Source organism: Aureobasidium namibiae (assembly GCF_000721765.1).
Source record: "Aureobasidium namibiae CBS 147.97 unplaced genomic scaffold scaffold_17, whole genome shotgun sequence".
NCBI classification, from domain to species: Eukaryota; Fungi; Ascomycota; class Dothideomycetes; order Dothideales; family Saccotheciaceae; genus Aureobasidium; species Aureobasidium namibiae.
This window is the reverse complement of record NW_013581192.1, coordinates 480528-497043: the sequence shown is the minus strand read 5'-3', so window position 1 is coordinate 497043 and position 16516 is coordinate 480528. Positions and strand designations below refer to the sequence as shown.

General features: G+C 51.6%; 9 protein-coding genes across 9 annotated transcripts; 3 read left to right on the top strand and 6 right to left on the bottom strand.

The window, feature by feature from the left end:
* Positions 1-805: 805 nt before the first annotated feature.
* Positions 806-1255, bottom strand: M436DRAFT_66666 (uncharacterized protein; the record flags this gene model as incomplete). The annotated part of the gene is made up of 1 exon (XM_013568939.1): positions 806-1255. The coding sequence occupies one exon, from the start codon at positions 1253-1255 to the stop codon at positions 806-808; it is 450 nt and encodes a 149-aa protein (XP_013424393.1).
* Positions 1256-2901: 1646 nt separating this feature from the next.
* On the bottom strand, positions 2902-4284 carry M436DRAFT_54287 (MT-A70-domain-containing protein; the record flags this gene model as incomplete). The annotated part of the gene is made up of 1 exon (XM_013568873.1): positions 2902-4284. The coding sequence occupies one exon, from the start codon at positions 4282-4284 to the stop codon at positions 2902-2904; it is 1383 nt and encodes a 460-aa protein (XP_013424327.1).
* Positions 4285-4888: 604 nt separating this feature from the next.
* On the top strand, positions 4889-6033 carry M436DRAFT_54179 (mitochondrial carrier; the record flags this gene model as incomplete). The annotated part of the gene is made up of 3 exons (XM_013568850.1): positions 4889-4996; positions 5047-5495; positions 5553-6033. The coding sequence occupies 3 exons, from the start codon at positions 4889-4891 to the stop codon at positions 6031-6033; spliced, it is 1038 nt and encodes a 345-aa protein (XP_013424304.1).
* A 1228-nt stretch (positions 6034-7261) lies between these two features.
* On the bottom strand, positions 7262-7598 carry M436DRAFT_84858 (uncharacterized protein; the record flags this gene model as incomplete). The annotated part of the gene is made up of 2 exons (XM_013569022.1): positions 7262-7468; positions 7521-7598. 2 exons carry the CDS (start codon positions 7596-7598, stop codon positions 7262-7264), a joined length of 285 nt encoding a protein of 94 aa, XP_013424476.1.
* Positions 7599-8075: 477 nt separating this feature from the next.
* On the top strand, positions 8076-9141 carry M436DRAFT_66663 (uncharacterized protein; the record flags this gene model as incomplete). The annotated part of the gene is made up of 2 exons (XM_013568938.1): positions 8076-8429; positions 8545-9141. 2 exons carry the CDS (start codon positions 8076-8078, stop codon positions 9139-9141), a joined length of 951 nt encoding a protein of 316 aa, XP_013424392.1.
* Positions 9142-10015: 874 nt separating this feature from the next.
* M436DRAFT_66662 (uncharacterized protein) lies at positions 10016-11578 on the bottom strand (the record flags this gene model as incomplete). The annotated part of the gene is made up of 1 exon (XM_013568937.1): positions 10016-11578. One exon carries the CDS (start codon positions 11576-11578, stop codon positions 10016-10018), a length of 1563 nt encoding a protein of 520 aa, XP_013424391.1.
* A 687-nt stretch (positions 11579-12265) lies between these two features.
* Positions 12266-13183, bottom strand: M436DRAFT_75573 (uncharacterized protein; the record flags this gene model as incomplete). Its single annotated transcript, XM_013569021.1, has 1 exon — positions 12266-13183. The coding sequence occupies one exon, from the start codon at positions 13181-13183 to the stop codon at positions 12266-12268; it is 918 nt and encodes a 305-aa protein (XP_013424475.1).
* A 953-nt stretch (positions 13184-14136) lies between these two features.
* On the bottom strand, positions 14137-15057 carry M436DRAFT_54045 (NAD(P)-binding protein; the record flags this gene model as incomplete). The annotated part of the gene is made up of 1 exon (XM_013568829.1): positions 14137-15057. The coding sequence occupies one exon, from the start codon at positions 15055-15057 to the stop codon at positions 14137-14139; it is 921 nt and encodes a 306-aa protein (XP_013424283.1).
* Positions 15058-15613: 556 nt separating this feature from the next.
* On the top strand, positions 15614-16171 carry M436DRAFT_66659 (uncharacterized protein; the record flags this gene model as incomplete). The annotated part of the gene is made up of 1 exon (XM_013568936.1): positions 15614-16171. One exon carries the CDS (start codon positions 15614-15616, stop codon positions 16169-16171), a length of 558 nt encoding a protein of 185 aa, XP_013424390.1.
* Positions 16172-16516: the final 345 nt, after the last annotated feature.

Below are 16516 nucleotides of genomic sequence, written 5' to 3'. Positions count from 1 at the left end.
GCATACTGCATTGCTGCCACAATGAAAGGGAACGAATCAGCTGGAGAAGAGGAAGTTGATCAATTTCCCTTGATAGGCATTCCGGCAGAAGAGGAAAGTGACTCGAAGCAAGTGACGGAAAATAAAGAGGTTGGGAGCAAATGGGATTCGCGCCGTAAGCGCCCCCGCTTCAAAGTGATTGCTTATGACAGCGCAACAATTCCGCTGCCTATCTGCCTATTGCAGTAGGGCTTATGCCGATAAACAAGCTGTCGTCCTCTGCAGGGTCTTCCTGCCATAAAGGCTATGTAGATACAGTAAAGGAAAAAAAGCGGATCTCAAAATTGGCTTCATCTGGCCAAGGGGTATCAAATGAGAAGGTAAAGAAAGCGCTTTCCATCGCGCAGGACTTCGCAATGCTCCGACTATGCAGGATGCAGCAAACTCCAAAAAGGATCAAACAGGCAAGGAAAAAGGAAATCGAAAAATATGATGCAAAGCGAATGCAGAGTGATCCGGGGCACTCTGTTTGGGCCTCGATTCTCAGCTGCGACACGTCTTAGCGTGTACGCAGTACGTGAAAGGCCCGCACGGATGGTCCAGCCAATGTCTGACGGACGGGCTTGAAAGAGTGGACAGTCGAAAGAGATGATAAAGATCTTTGACCAGAAAGAGGTGGTTGAAGTTGGAGGTGATTCAAACTGCCGAAGAAGGTGAAGGGGTCGTAAATGGTGTGTTGAGAGACTGGAAGACGAAATAGAGAAGTAACTCTTTCGTTACGGTCCAGAGACGACATCACGCGTCCATATTATCATCGAGATGACACTTATTTCTTCATCATGATGGGCTTGCTAGGCGTGTAGCCGTTGCTGAATCCAAAGCTGTTGTAGCTCTCGCAGCTACTGTCAAGGGTGACCAAGCTGGCATTTGCGGCCATGGCCATACCACGCTTGGAAGTCATCCATTGTTCAGCGGTCCTGGGAGGCTCAGGTGCCTCGTCAAGGTAGGCCACCTCATCATCGCCGAAGAGATCCTCGTCGCTGATGTAAGAGCTAGGGGGACCCTGAGGAAGCTGAGGGCGGGCGAGTTTCCAGGAAGGGTAGGCGGCAGGTCCATTGGAAGAAGGGCTGCCAAAGAGGATGGAAGCATCGCTGGTGTTGCGAGGTCTGGTCATGGTAGACGACGAGGAAGAGAAACCAATCTGGATCGGCTGGGTGGGGTCCGACGAACAACTAGGAGTTGTGGAGCGTGCGGAAGAGGTAGTAGAGGTCGACATTGTGCAGTGCAGGGCAGCCAGCTTTATACATGTAGGTTTGCGAGGAGGTTGAGGTGATTGAGGTAGAGAGGCGAGGTGAGAGGCTGCTGCTAAGCTACTGCTTATACCGTGATCCAGACGGTATGCGAGGAAGGTGTCAAACTGTATGGGCGTGTTCCAGAAACTGAGTGGGGGGGTGCTCTGGCCTTCTTGTAGTTCTGAGGGTCTGTAACCGGTAGATTGATGTTGAGCTTAAGGCACCGACAAACAAACAGCTACGTGGTTGGCTGAAATCTCCGCACTGTCAAAAAGCGCTAGGAGGGCGCTGCGACCGCCAGTATATTTTTCGATCCATCGTCCCGAGATGTTGGTGGGCCTTCCTCGGTGTTGAAGAGTCATAGACGGCCCAGCGGTGTGAGCACTGAATAAGCACGATTAGCCGGTTTGGACCACGAGACTTGGCGCGCTTGACACCTTCGTGGTTAGCAGAGCAGTTCGGCTATGTGTTCGGCTTGCGTATTCCCGCAGTGAGTTCGAAGATACGACCAAGTCTGAGATTTCTCACGTAAAACAGGCCCCATTTTTTACTGCGCCCGCGGCAGGAGAAAGGGTCCAGTACGTTTCGAAAGGGCCATTGAGGTCGCGATCTTTTACTCTGTGAAGCCTTGCATCCAGAAGTCGAGGTCTCTGGGGCACAGTTTCTCTACTTGTTGTGTTTCTGACTCGCGTTTCAAGATGGTTGCTACCCTCGTGCCCCTGTAACACATCCATCTTGATACGACGCCTAACGTGCAATCTCCTCTTGAGCGATATCAGACAATGGTGGAGTTCAGGGCTGGTCGTCGACCTCCTACAGCCGGCTCGGCGGCATCATTTCCTTCGGAAGATGCAGGGAGATGGCATTGCTTGAGAGGTTGGGATCAACGGGCTAAGTCGGCCAAGCTCCAACGTGGCCGCTTGACTCGAGACGGGATTTTGTCGGACCAAGCCAAACCCGAGGGATTCTTTGCGACTTCACATGAAAATTGGCTGTGTCGTCATAAGGCCCCACGTGCTGTGGATACACTCCGCAGAATTTGATGCTTCAAATATCATCAGATGCCATCATGCCGCCTGGGGCCAGGGACTATCTGTTGAGTGTGACATGGCTCGCGGGCCGTAAAACATATTATCGCGACGCAGATTGACGACATGACGGCTTTCAAGCGAAGGGGTGCCCTACTAGATCAGCATACCAGCACTTTGCAAAAGGTATAATAAATCCAGCAGCCACCGGTATGATCGCGCCAGTTGCCTACATTTGATGGCAGATGACGTCGTGACAATGCGTGCGCACATGAACGAGATAGGGATGTGAACTTGTGGATGCGATGCCAGCGTTGGAAGTTGGAACTGCGATAGGCCAACGCGTTCGGCAGGAGCTGACCACCCGAAAACATGTTGAGCACATCAAATGTAACTCTGCACCACCCTGAGAAGTCGGACCCATGCCGGAGCTTGGACTAGGAAAATAGTAAGATTTAGAGCTTGGCGAGAATCTCCAAGAGGCAAAATGCTTTGTAGGAGGTCGAGTCGAGAAGGAAGCTCGTACATTCGTACCGTGATCCATATCTGGTTACGGGGATAATGCTTTTAGAATCGATACGAGATGTGGTGCTTGGCGATATCTAGGACTTTGATTGCCAACAGTCGGTATGATTGAATTTCAGAACTTGGTTGCCCCACGACCACCAACCGGCCACAGAATATCTCGCAAAGCACTCGAGGATGCGTTGTTTGGTTGATGTTGGCGTTGGCGTTGGGCTGATCACGAAGCGTTCAAGCAGCGGCTCCAAACAAGGCTTTCGCGAGTGCAGATCAGCGAGACCGACTATCACTCTGCGTTCGACCTTGGAAACGTGGGTCGAGTTGACGTGCTGATCACTTCTTCTTGGGTCATTCTTCCGCCCGACAAGGAGCACTTCATACGGTTTCCTCCAGAGAGCATCCAGAGACGAGACAGGCTCTCCTTCGGTTGTTGTCTTGATCCACAACCATTCTTCTTCCAGCTGCACGTCCCAGCTGTCGAACAGACCGTCCTCACCAAGTACAAGATCTCGGACCGCAGGTTTGTTGGTGATCCAAATGGCAATCACACCTTGGTTGGCCAGGAGAACATCAATGTCCATCTCGAAGATTAGCTGCCTGATATCCCATACAGTTGGGGAAACCTGATAGGCTGATCTTCCTGACTTCTCAGTACGCCTGACAGAAGCGTTCGGCCAGGGTGGGTCCATCACGATCACGTCAAACTGTCGAGACGTATCAAGTTGCTCGGCGACATGTTTAACGGCCATGTGAAAGGGGCGTGAACTGGAGCAATCGCCAAGATAGAAAGCAGCACCTGGTGGAATGTAAAAGCTGGCAGGGATCGGCATGGAAGTCGAAGACACGTCGAGGATACGAGTCACGTCGGATGAATTGTACAGATACCTCGGCCAGGAGGATGTTTCAGGCAGGGGTTCTCTCGCGTTCTGCTGATCGTCCACATGTCTCCAACGATAGGTGCAGGATGGTGAGGTACCGGACGAGAGTTGATGTAGCAGGTGATCTCTGACTGACTCGGCGTCTGACAGGGGATCGAAGGTCTTGCGTTTCTGTGGTAGAGAGTGTTCTGGCTGTGGAACGACAGTACGTGGTAGATACCATGGACCAGAGTAGTTTTTGTGGATGTCGGCCAGAGCAGAAGAGATCAGTAGGGAGTACAAATCATCATTTTCGGTAGCCATTTTTTGGCGCAACTTTTGTCGCGCAGCGTCTGATTTGGGCTCATGGTTTGGGAACGGAGTTGTTCTCGGATTGCATGAGATGAGGGATGAGGTTGAAAGTCCGGGAAGTGTTTGCTGGGCATCGGCGATGGAAGTTGGTATATCAATCAGGGCGACCCTGTCTGTTGAATACAGGATGCATGACGGCGGCGACGATGGACCTGGTGACAGACCAGAAGTGTTGGACTGCTTGTCTGACACGTTGTTGGTCGATGGCAGTATTTTGAGACCGTTCTCATGCATTTCCAATGAATTGTGGATAATTTATTGATTCTAAGAGTTGAACGAGCTCAAACCCACAAGTTCGAAGCTACAATCATTTCCCGAATCGAAGCGAAGACAAAAACAGAGACAGGTGATGGCTCGGCACAGTTTCGAGTGAGCAAGGTGGTAGATGTCGTAATACAGTGGACTGTGACAGTGTTTGATGTTGGTCAGCAGTGTTGTTGGTGTTGTCGTTGGAGGGCCGGGATGGTGGAAGAGAAAGTCGGGCGGTCTAGAATCGCAGGTTCGCAGACCTCGGCTCAAGGCAAGCGGATGCGGGCACACCGGGAGCGTCAGAGGGCGCGCTTTCTCTCTCCACATCAAAGACTCGAATCTGGTCATCATACGCATACCACCTATTATTGACCTTTCTCACGTGCCGCCCTCCTACGACTCTGCGCCATTGCTCTGACTGCTCGCATCTGCGCTTGACTTACTCATCTACCACTTCAAATAGCAACGGCCCCTGCCGAATGACTGTCCACACCCCACAACTCAAAGAACGAAGCCTTTTGAATTGATGCCGGCGAGCCTCGCCATCACCGGCACCCATGCCCCGGAACACTCTACAGACTCGCGCCGTATGACGCTCTCCACCTCCACCTCACTCCAGACGAAACCGCCCGTCGACAAGCAGAGCTGGGACTATGTCATGCGCAGCGGCTTGGCCGGTGGTATAGCCGGATGCGCCGTACGTCATTTTCACTTTCTGCCTCTTACTCTCTCTGACGCCCTGTATAGGCAAAGACGGTCGTCGGTCCGCTAGACCGCGTCAAGATCCTCTTCCAGGCTTCGAGTCCCCAGTATGCAAAGTACACGGGTTCATGGTTTGGCTTCTTCCGAGCCATGCGCGACATCCACACAAACGAAGGCACCCGAGGCCTTTTCCGCGGCCATTCAGCAACCCTCCTCCGTATCTTCCCCTATGCCGGCATCAAGTTTCTCGCCTACGAGCAGATCCGCGCCCGCATCATCCCAACAAAGGACAAAGAGACGCCTCTTCGCCGTCTACTTAGTGGCAGCTTGGCTGGTACCCTATCCGTCTGCTTCACCTACCCACTTGAAGTCATTCGCGTGCGGTTAGCCTTCGAGACAAAGACACATCACAAGACCAGTCTGAGAGAAATCTGCAAAACAATCTATCATGAGAACCCGCCGCCGGTCGGCTCATCTACCAAACATATAGACACGTCTTCCGTCACCCGCGCCGCCACCTCATCCATCTCGGCTACCTCAGCAGCCCTAAGCCGAGCTACACCTGCCTCGGGCATGGTCAATTTCTTCAGAGGCTTTACACCCACCCTCTGGGGAATGCTTCCCTACGCTGGCTGCTCGTTCCTCACCCATGATACAGCCGGCGATTTCATGCGACACCCGCGCATAGCAAAATACACCACACTCTCAGAGTCCAAATCCTCGACCAAGCGCGATCCCAACAAGCCCGCGCCGCTCAAGTACTGGGCTGAGCTGGCAACCGGTGGCTTCGCTGGCTTCGTGTCACAAACGGTATCGTACCCACTAGAGGTCATACGTAGGCGCATGCAAGTAGGCGGTGTGGTTGGTGACGGCCATCGTCTAGGCATGATGGAAGTTGCTGGACGCATCTACCGCGACACTGGCTTCAAAGGCTTCTTCGTAGGTCTAGGCGTCGGTTACATCAAGGTCATTCCCATGGTGGCCACGAGTTTCTATGCCTACGAGAGAGCCAAACTCGCACTTGGCATCTGATGAAAGATTTGTTTTACTGTTTGCTTCCCGTCAAGCCAATATCAAGTTCTGGGCTGACATGTGCATTTTGGCGTTTCGGGCATGAGCGATGTTGTTAGTGCAGCATTCTGGGAAATTCTGCTGCCTCTTCTGGTTTCGTCTCCTTGACAAAGGCGTATGGGGATGTATACTGCTTCATAGATGATCAAGATCTAGATCTGACACACAAAGTCCAACAAGTCAAACACGTTCACACGAAACACATCGTTCAGGCAGTTGTCTGCCATCCGTTTCGCCCACATCACACCATCCCGCGCTGGCCCACAAACACACGTCTACCGTCAAAATGTGTACACTCCGTGAAACGTATCTTTGAAATCGATCTCATGTCTTCGAGTCCGTGATGGTGCCGCCCCTTGCCAAGTTGCCATGCAATCTGCCACGCCCTCAAAGCTGGAACGCGAAACAGACCGCCTATACCGCCATTCCCTCTACCATCCCGCACCCCCTAATCCTCCTTTCACGACATCTGTATCCACTGATTCAAAATCACATGCCAATAAATCCCTATCTCGAAAGATTTCCATGGTCGAATGGGTAGGCCCATGCTCCTTCGAAATCAGCCTCCTGAAACGCACCATCACCACCCCTTAAGAAAGCTTAGCCCATGTTTTTTCAGCCTCACGAAAATCTTGCCCTTGCATGTTTGCCGATGTTTTCTTTGCATCCGGACCGTGCTGACACAAATGAGAGACGAAGTTTGCTTCAGGATGGACTTGGGGTCTTCTAGAAGCATGTTTGGCGACCGACAGGGCAGAATTCACTGAAACGGATGGAGTGGGGGTGGGACGGCTAGTGAGAGATAGGTGTCAGAGGAGCTTTAGGCATTTGTGCGACTGACTCCACTGATCGTAAACATGTTCTTGAGAAGAGGAAGGCTGAAATGTAGCTTTAGTCATTTTGTTGCTTTTGGACATGCATTGGATTTTTAGAGCTCTTGACTTAGCCGGAGAGATGGCGCACGAGCAGAAATGAGAGAAGAGACGAGAAGAGCTGCTCTCTGAATGGCTCCAACAATGAGCTTCCATGCTTTGTATGCTCTCTGCCTCTTGCCTTACGCCTGGAGAGACATGACCCTTTTCTCGTCGCCAGTACACACATAGCAAGAGCAATCCAAATGGCGACAATGCAAATTGTAGATTTCGTAACTTCGTTTACCGTCTTTTCCCTTCTGGTTCAAAAGACATCTTTACTCCTTCTTGGCCGAAATAGCACCCTCCTTCTCCATACCCTCGCAGCCAGAAAGTCTGCCAGCCACCTCTTCAACCTTGCCGTAGCCATCGGTGGCGGGGTCGCGGTTTGCAGATGCGGCTTTCATGGCGTCGATGCCGCCTTGCTTGTCGGTCTCGGCGCTTTGTTGCCATGCTGTGTTGCCGGTTACGCTGCCAATGACGCCCTGGGAGGGTATGTTAGAGAGGTGCTACGAAGAAGAATGGAGGAGAGCTTACCTCTGCGGCTCCCTTGACGTATTGCAAGTGGCTGGCGACGAGGCCGGGTTGCTGCTGCTGGTTGTTGTTGTCCGACATTTTTGGTGTGTGTGGAAGTGTGTTTGTGGTTGGTTTGTGTGTGAAGAGTCGCCTCTGTGCTTGTTTCTTCAAGAAGATGTATGTGAGAGAGAAGGCGAGAGTGTGGTGGTCAGCTTTATTGATAGGTATGATGCCCATCAATTGCGAGCGTCATCGACGTCATGCTTTGCACAACCGCCACCTTCTCTGTACAGATGACATGTGCAATTTAATGCAAGATGCACAAAGTCGCTCAGCCAGCCCTGTTCTTCTCGCAATCTCGCATTCTTCTTCTTCCGTAAGCTATGATCTTTGGTGCCATTGCTTCCATCTACTGAATACGGAGCTCAGAGTGTTGTAATCACCGAGCAGCTGAACCGCATATATAAATCAAAACGCCTATATCCGAGGTCGCTCAGGTAGGTCCGCTCGAAATACCTCCTCTTCGCCAGCAAGGAGAACAGCCACCCAACGACAACCCACTTTACCAAAGCAACCATGAAATGTGATGGCCTGGCTAGGAGAGCTATCATTTTTGTCACATTCATTATCTCGACAACTATTCTTTACGGCTTTACCACCAGGTTCTTGTTCACAGCTCCAAACTACTATGATGTGAGCATCGATCCTGAAGGAGGAAGCTACTATGACTACGGATCAAAGGTCGCTGCTGCTGTCTGGAAGGGCGCTGGCCAATGGATTGGAATGATTGCATCCGATTCGACCAACGTCACTGTTATCTCAGCAACAGCCAGCGAAGATGCAATTGACAAGTTGCAAGATTCCCACGGACTGGAATTGAACACGACAGTGAGCGATGGACTGGGCCTGGAATCGACTCTCGCAGCTATAGTACGGCCAGAGCTTGTTTCAAGGAGACGAAGACTGCGATCTCGCCGTGTGCACTTGCGACCAGAACATCATTGATATCAATCACCCGCCCGAAACATAATCTTGCGGTCCAAAGGAATACGACATCGGAGCTCTGCTCAAACAGAAGCGTCATCGGTCACCGATACAAGCGCTCTGTGGTCCGAAATTTCTCGATGCAGGCACCGCAAGCCCTCGGTTTTTGGCCACAATGACCAGGCACATAACGCCTCGCCTCCAGCACAGCATATACATGCAACCGGTCACGACCACAGAGCCTCTGATCCCGCTCTGGAGAAAGCTGTGCCATGTCGTCAAGCATCGTCTAGCCTCAGCTTTCGGCAAATCAAGCCAAAGCGACACGAAACGACCGAGACAACATCACTTCAACCACATCCCATTGCACATCAAAGGTCAGGATCGCTCCATCCAACAATCGAATATGCTGGCAATCGAGAGCAAACTATACCTGCCACCTCCCAACCAGCTCTCTCAAGCACCACACCACAAACCCGATCCGGCTTCTTCCGCCAAAACTCCCTCAAACCTCCGAACCACCTCCTTCTCATCCAACCTATACATACTCCAATCATTCCTTCACCCTCAACCAGAAAAGAAAAGCTGTGTTGGTGTAGTGGCTATCACATCCCGAGTCTTTCGGCCACGTGTACTTGTTACCGTGGAGTTAGAGTGAGACTTCCAGGAAGGTCGCAGGTTCGAGTCCTGCCCACGGCGTTCGTCCTCTTCCTTGTGGGTTCTGATTCATTCACAAGGAAGAAGACGTGATTCTTCTTTCTTTTGCCGGTCTACTGATGGGCGTGCATAGAATGTAATTGCTCTTTATGGTCATTGATTTTGTGTAATCTGTCGAGTATTCAATATTTGTCAGAACATATTCACTTCTGTATTCCTTGTTTCCTTTATTGTAGACCCATCTTTCGCTACCCCTTCGGTAACGTGTCTGCAGCAGGCAAAACCATATCCAACATCTAGCAAAAATCTATTTCTTCGCAACTGCGGCAAGGTGAACATTCTCTTTCGGTTCCATAAAACGTCAGAGCATTCAGGTGTGATGAATAGCCCTATCACCAGTCTAGTCGGCTACAGCTGATTCCAAGCCATCGCATCTAGCACTTGTGAATGATGGGTTCCAAAAAAGGCAAGCAGATACACTTTGTTAAAGTAAGATATCCAAAACACTCAAAGGATCACGCCGACGAAGAGGAAACACGACACTCAATCCCGATAAGAACTGGAGCAAGTCCATGCATCGATCAAAAGAAGAGACAGACAAGATGGACAAACTCATAAGTCCTGATCGTTTCCGGTAAATATAAACGTGGACAACAACTCGACTCGGGGGTTAAGCTACAAAAAGAACATCGTTGTGAATTTGGTTTGATTGATTGATTGAATGTGAAACTGATTGGTAAAACTACTACGCTAGAAGCAAAGTGAGTTAGCATAACAACTCAAACAGTAGCTGCGGCAGATACGGCAGATGCGGCTCCTGCTTGTCTCACTCATTCGCGGCGAGTTGCAGTCGAAAGGACATAAGACAGAGACAATTAATTGCCCGCCTTAAAGGCAGCCACCAAGGCTCTCTCGTGCGGAAGCTGTTCAGCGGATCCACATTGGCCGATAAGAAACTCTTCCAAGTTGGGAGCCAGGCTCCGGATTACCTTCATATCCCTTGAACCATTCTCATCGAGCGATTCTTTACTTTCTTGTTGCCCATGGTCTCTGACTCCTCCGAGGAGTAGAATGTTTAAGTTAGGAAACAGCGGTGCCTTGAGGTTCGTCCAAGTGTTCAGATCATGTTCCCACAGGAGGCAACAGCGCGACAACGATGGGCAGCTATCAGCGAGGTACTGCAAAGAGATTTGTGTTACAGTGGCACCATCGAGCCCCAAGAAAAGATCCTGAAGCAGTGGAAGCTTTGAGATCCAGCCTTTGAAATATTCATCGGTGAGCCATGGACAGTCGCTTGGAGAATTCGGTCCACGAGGCCTGGGCAACAGACTTTCCCATTCGATATGACACTTCCGTAGCTTTGACAATTGCGAGATATAGCCCAAGTCAATGGGAGATAATCTTCTGTCGCTCTCGAACTCGAGTTTCAAGCGCACAAGATTCGACAATCGGCTGATGGTTGGCAAGATACTGTCCGAATTATCTTCAATGCCGAGATTCAAAGTGATGAGAGTTTGTGGTAAGCTGGATAGAAGGGGTTTGATTGTCGACACATTGCCGCACACCGACAAATCTTTGATGATGGGAAATGGGTGCGCAACTGGGTTTCCGCTGACAAATCGTTGTTGGAACTGGTCGTCTGACAACCATGCGTCTATGTGAAGAACTTCGAGCAGAGGAAGACTCGACAGTATGATGAGTGCGTGTGTAACAAGCGTGCCTCTCAATTCTAAACAGATTTTCCGCAAGCGGGTGCAGCGCTTGAGGAATTCGTTCCGAAGCGCAAAGTCCATTTGAGATTCCCAGTTCTGAGTCCAGGATAACTCCTCAAGTTGGCAAATATCATCCCCTCCCCATTCGAACACTCTGTTCATGATACTACCTGCGACGAGGTGTAGACGAAGGCTGCGCAGAGCTGGAAAACTCTTTAGCAAGACCATGAATTGATCAGACGTTGTGCTGTCAGGAGCAACGGCCGTAACAGAAAACGCTCGGAGCTGCGTACAATACTTTGCTGCCAGTTCTAGAATTGTCGCGTCGAGTTGATAGTTTATCACCCGTAGAGTATGCAGTCCTACTTGCATGCAGCGACGAAGCTGCACATTCGAGAGAACACCGCCCTCGAATGAGAGATCTTTGAGCATCGGGAACTCGAGCCCATCAAAACACTTCGAAGAGTATTTCCACCCGTTCAGGTCCCAGCGATAGATCATGTTGGCGTAGTGTTGACGTCTTTCCGGTGTTACAGATCCTAACCTTTTCTGTGTAGAACTGTGCCACAACGTGCCGATGCAGCCATGATACCAAGCTTTGTTCACTTGAATGACAGCGAATAGAGAGCGCTTGTCCCGGTTGAAATAGCTGAAGACTTCTTGTTTCAGCTCAGCCGGCAGAGCATCAAAGCTGGGGCCGCCTTGACGTTGTGCAGAAAGAGCCATGTTGAAGGACCTTTAACAGTCAAAATGTCGATTGAGGATGCCGTGTGATCGAGTTGAGTTGCACACGTCAATGAGCTTTTTAGCGTTATAGCCTGCTTGATGGTCGATGTGAAGGGCGAGTGTTTCGTTCAATGTTTAGGATCAGAGTGCATGCGAGTGGTGAATTCGTGAAGAAGCGAGCTCGAAAGACAGTGCGTCAAGGTTGAATTGCGCGCTTTCAAAGCCAGTTCATTCAATGCTCAAGTGAGGTCAAATCAATGACTGGATGCGAGTCACGAAGTTGTTGTGTTGTCGAGTGAAGGTAGAAAACGATTGTTTGGAAGTCGCGAATCAGGGTGACCGACGTTGGCGACCGTAGCCGACGCGCGTGCCTAACGCTCGCAACGCAGAGCCGGGCGTTGCCAGCACTCGCGGAATGTGGAGGAAGCTACGGTGCGAGCTCTCAAGTCAACAACATCGCTTCGAAATGGAAAACAGAATAAGAGTAATTGTCCAAATGATGGATTAATGATTAAGAGTACCCTAAGTACATTGAACCCTTCCGTGGTATAGTGCGAGATAATCAAGAAGATGGACAACAGAGAGGATACGAAAAGGTAAAGGAAAGAAAATGGAAAGAAAATGAAGCTTCGTCGACACATCATACACATTCTTCCCTTTTCACACAACAAGTGCACTGTAAGACTCTTACAGAGCGAGGGCGGCAGCGCCCAAGAGACCAGCAACACCGGCACCGACCTTCATGGCAGCACCAGTGTAGGAAGCGGGCTTGGAGGAGGTGGCGGCAGCACCGCCCATGGTGCCGCTGGCCATGGAGCCAGAGGAGGAAGAGTTGGAGCCGGCCATGGTGGAGTTGACCTTAGCGGGCTTCATGGTGGGAGGGTAGGCGGCGCAGGTGGCCATGGGGGCGAGGGGGCAGGTCTCGTCCTCGCAGATGCTCTGGAGCTGAGCACCCTGGGCAGGGATGACGGTGGTGGGGGGAGCGCAGCGGACGTTGAAGATGGTGTTGAGGGCCTTGCCGACGGTGGCGACATCATCAGCGCTGACACCGAAGGAGGTGGCAGCAAGGGCGACTTGCTCAATGAAGTAGCCGACCTCTGCAGCAGAGAGGTCCATGAATCTGTGGACAGCGGCCTGGGATCCGAAGCCCTGGTAGCTGGGGAAGCCGGTGGCAGAGCAGCCAAGGAGAGCACCGAAGTACTGGTACAAGTGGGTCATGAGCTTGTACTGGTTGGATGAAGTGCCGTTGGAAGGCTTGTTCATGGTGAGAGGGACAGCACCACCATCGTCGAGGAAGTTGATGGAGACACCCATGCTACCACCACGGTTGGACGAGGCAAGACCACCGTTGAAGTAGGGGAGGAGGTTGACCTCAGTGCCCATGTAGTCACCCTTGGCAAGGATACCGGGGACAGCGTTCATGTTGGGCTGAGTGTAGTTACCAATGACAACAGTGTTGACGAGGAGGGTCAACAGAGTCAATTGGTTGGCGCCAGTGTTCTCCTTGAGGAGAGCAGTGGTGTACTTGTCACAGATGGACATGTTCTGGGCCAGAGCGGGAGCAGCAACGGCAGCAAGGCCGGCAACGAAAGTGGAGGGACGCATATTGAGAGAGTGAAAGAAGTTTGTGGTGTATGAGTGTTGTCGAGAAACGAACGTGGGATGAAAGAGAAGAAAGGAATAATGGTGGATTGTCTCGAGCTTATGTGGTTCTTCATTCCACGAGCTTGTGACCATTCCAAATCTGACTTTCCCCTTAGTTGGGGAAATAAGACAGATCAACGTCAATGGCGCAGAGACGAGGAACAGGAATGACATGCGGGAGAGCATCTTTCTGCGTCCATAGGAACCACTGAAGCCGTTCGTTCCTCCAACGTGGGGCTATATTGTTCCAGCAGAACAACGTCACCAACTTCCCTTGCTCTCTTCAGACAAAAGACATACATACATGTTTCTGCTGTTTCGCGTACCTCTGGTCGTCGAGGAGCTGTATTATTGTGAGGCTGTGTTGTGTTAGAGCTGGGAATAACCTCCAAGACTTGACAAGTACCCCTGCGTAACCCAACGTCGATCCTGAAGATCGTGGACGGATCAGGGACAGCGCTGCATGTTGCGGGAAATTTCTGCGAACGGTCATGAAGCCAAATACCAATGTTTTGGACTCGCCGCCAATCAAGACAAAGGCATTACGATGAGCGACGCTGAGTTGGCCGTGCACCAGTGCGGAGTGCGCGGAGATTCAAGCCTCAGTTTTAAGCATACCAGTAGCCTGTCATTAGCGCTCTGTAGCGTGTCGTCTGGAAGAGCTAGACCCACGCAGGCGAGCATTCCACATACGAAAACAGGAGGGAGATGGGAAATTGGGATTGGTTGAAGAATGCCAGATTGGTATTTTGCCTGTATGTCCCGCGCCCGTTGCGACAGGACCGTCCCAAAACAACGCCAAAGCCCTGCGACCAGACCGAAAACAAACAAGTCCCTTCGTACGATCGTACACTAAGGACTGGGCAGTGTATGAACTAAAACATGGTCAGATGATGCTGAGAGTCGTGGGTAATCTATTTGGTTGTGAACCCGCTCTTCTTCTTCAACCAGGTCTCCATGTTCATCATCTGCGGGTGAATTGAGCGCAAGTTGGAGATGTCGGCCTTGTAACCATCCGATGCGAACCAACCGATCATATGGCCAAGCTCAGTCACCATGTAGGTGAGGACCGAACCAAGACCCCAGAAGGTTGTTCCTGCAGGAGTGCCGGTTGCGTTCTCGAAAGCCTTTGAGATTTGGGGGAAGGTGAGCTCGTCGCCCGCCAGGCCGCGCGCCTTGTGGTTCCATTCCTCGGGATGGGTGAAGGCCTGTGCTGCGAAGAAGCCAATGTCTGCGGTAGCGACCCATTGCAGAGGCTTGTTGTCGCCAAGATGGTTGTGGAGGGCGGTCAGGAAGACCTTGGTTGGGAAGCCCGGCTGGAGGTTGTCCATGAAGGCGACGGGCCGAAGAATGGTCCAGCCCATGGCTTGGGCCTTGTCGCGCAGGTGGATCTCGATAAGCTGCTTGGTCTGGAAATGAGGAATGGGAGTTGCGTTGTCCCAGCTCTCCTTGTCACCACCACGCTCAACGCTGCTGTAGACAAAGTGCTGGACGTTGTTCTTGACACTCTCGTCGATGAGGTCGGTACCCTGCTTGACTTCGCCCTCGAAGGTCACACCCTTGCCCATTGAGATCTGCACCGAGTAGACGCCCCAGATGGGTTGACCGGCGACCTTGTTTGCGGCCTCGAAAAGAGCAGGTACATCATCAAGGTTTCCCTCGACGAGCTTGATGTTTGATGCTCGTGCTGCGAGCTTCTTTGCACTGCCACCGTTGGAGTCTCTGGTCACTGCCAGAATAGTAAAGTCGGAAGCATTGGGGAGCTCGAGCAGAGAGTCAATGACAGAGCCACCCTGCTTGCCAGTAGCACCGGTGATGAGGAGAACGCGAGACATGATGAGATTTGGTGAATAGAGTGTATAATCAGGGAGCAAGAGATGCAAATGCAGAGGAAGAGGCAGCAAGGCCGGCGAAGGACATGGCTGCCGTATCCTTATCACATGGCAGCTCCAAGCTCAAGCTTTTGCTCAGCAAGGCCGTCATCATCACCTGCTACAGGACGCGGACTTTTGTGATAAGTTGTTAGGTGGATTGCAGATGCAGAATCCGAGCGGGCGCGTCTTGTTGTTCCGACGCTTCGGCGTTTATTTTGGAGCGAAGCTGGACGACGATCACCGGATCCCCAACTGACTCCTTCCCAGGCAAGGCTTCTTCGCCATGTGTCCTGCGACTTGTGTGTTGCAAGGGCATAGTAGTGCAAAATGCAGCGCTTCGGAGAATTAAGCGCTGATCATAGACGTGCTGAGGTAGGTCATGTCACTGACCTGGTAGAAAACATGGCGTGCTGGTATCACTCTCCCTGTCGTCGACCTCGCCATATACTTCTGCACGACGACACAATTGCAAGACAAACCATCTGCAAGACAACATAGTTGCAACCACATACACACAATGGCCTCCGAAACCAGATCCACACGGCTCAACACAGCCTACTCGCTGCTCGACGCCTACGGCTCCCTCTCACCAGACGCCATCCTCGACCACCTCGATGACAACTGCACACACCAGGCCCTGCCCGCCTCGTTGGGCATGCCACCTCGCTCCAAGGAAGAGTTCAGAGGCCACGCTCAAGGCATCACCTCCATCTTCACCACTTTCGCCATGGTTCCGCAAAATATCTACGAAGACGAAGACAACAACGCCGTAGTCATCCACGCCATGATGGATGGCCAGCTGAACAAGCCTGGCATGGGTCAGTGGAAAAACGAGTGCATAATGCTGCTGCGCTTCACACCAGACGGCTCCAAAATCATCCAGATCAGAGAGTTTGTCGACAGCGCAAAAGCCATGGAGATGCGCAACAAAGTCAAGCCCAAGAACTTCGACTCACACGGCCCGGGGTTCATGTCTACAGTCGGCTGGGTTGTGTCCACCACTGTACCGGTTGCCTTGGCTGGCGCCGCCGTGCTCTTCTTCACCGGAAGAAAGGACTTGCTACGCCTGAGATGAGTGGATGGGCTTCTGCATGCCAATGCTTACGCTACATGTATAATGCCCCTCGAATTTCTACAATACTCGTTGCCTTGTCTACGATACTTGTGCTCATCTAGGGTTGTGCCGTCTCAGTGATACAGGTCTTTCCAAGCGAGCGTGGCACAACGTCTTTGCAGCTTATTGTGAAGGTGCTGTAGAGACATGCATCTGTTATCAGTACCTTGTCCCTCGGGCCAAGACAATCTCGAGCTGGCCATGTTATCCCAGCACTTTTTACATCGCATGAACCATTGATCGGCCAACATCACATGCCGATCGCAAGATCAAACCTAACCACACACCTTGAATGGCGATATCAAC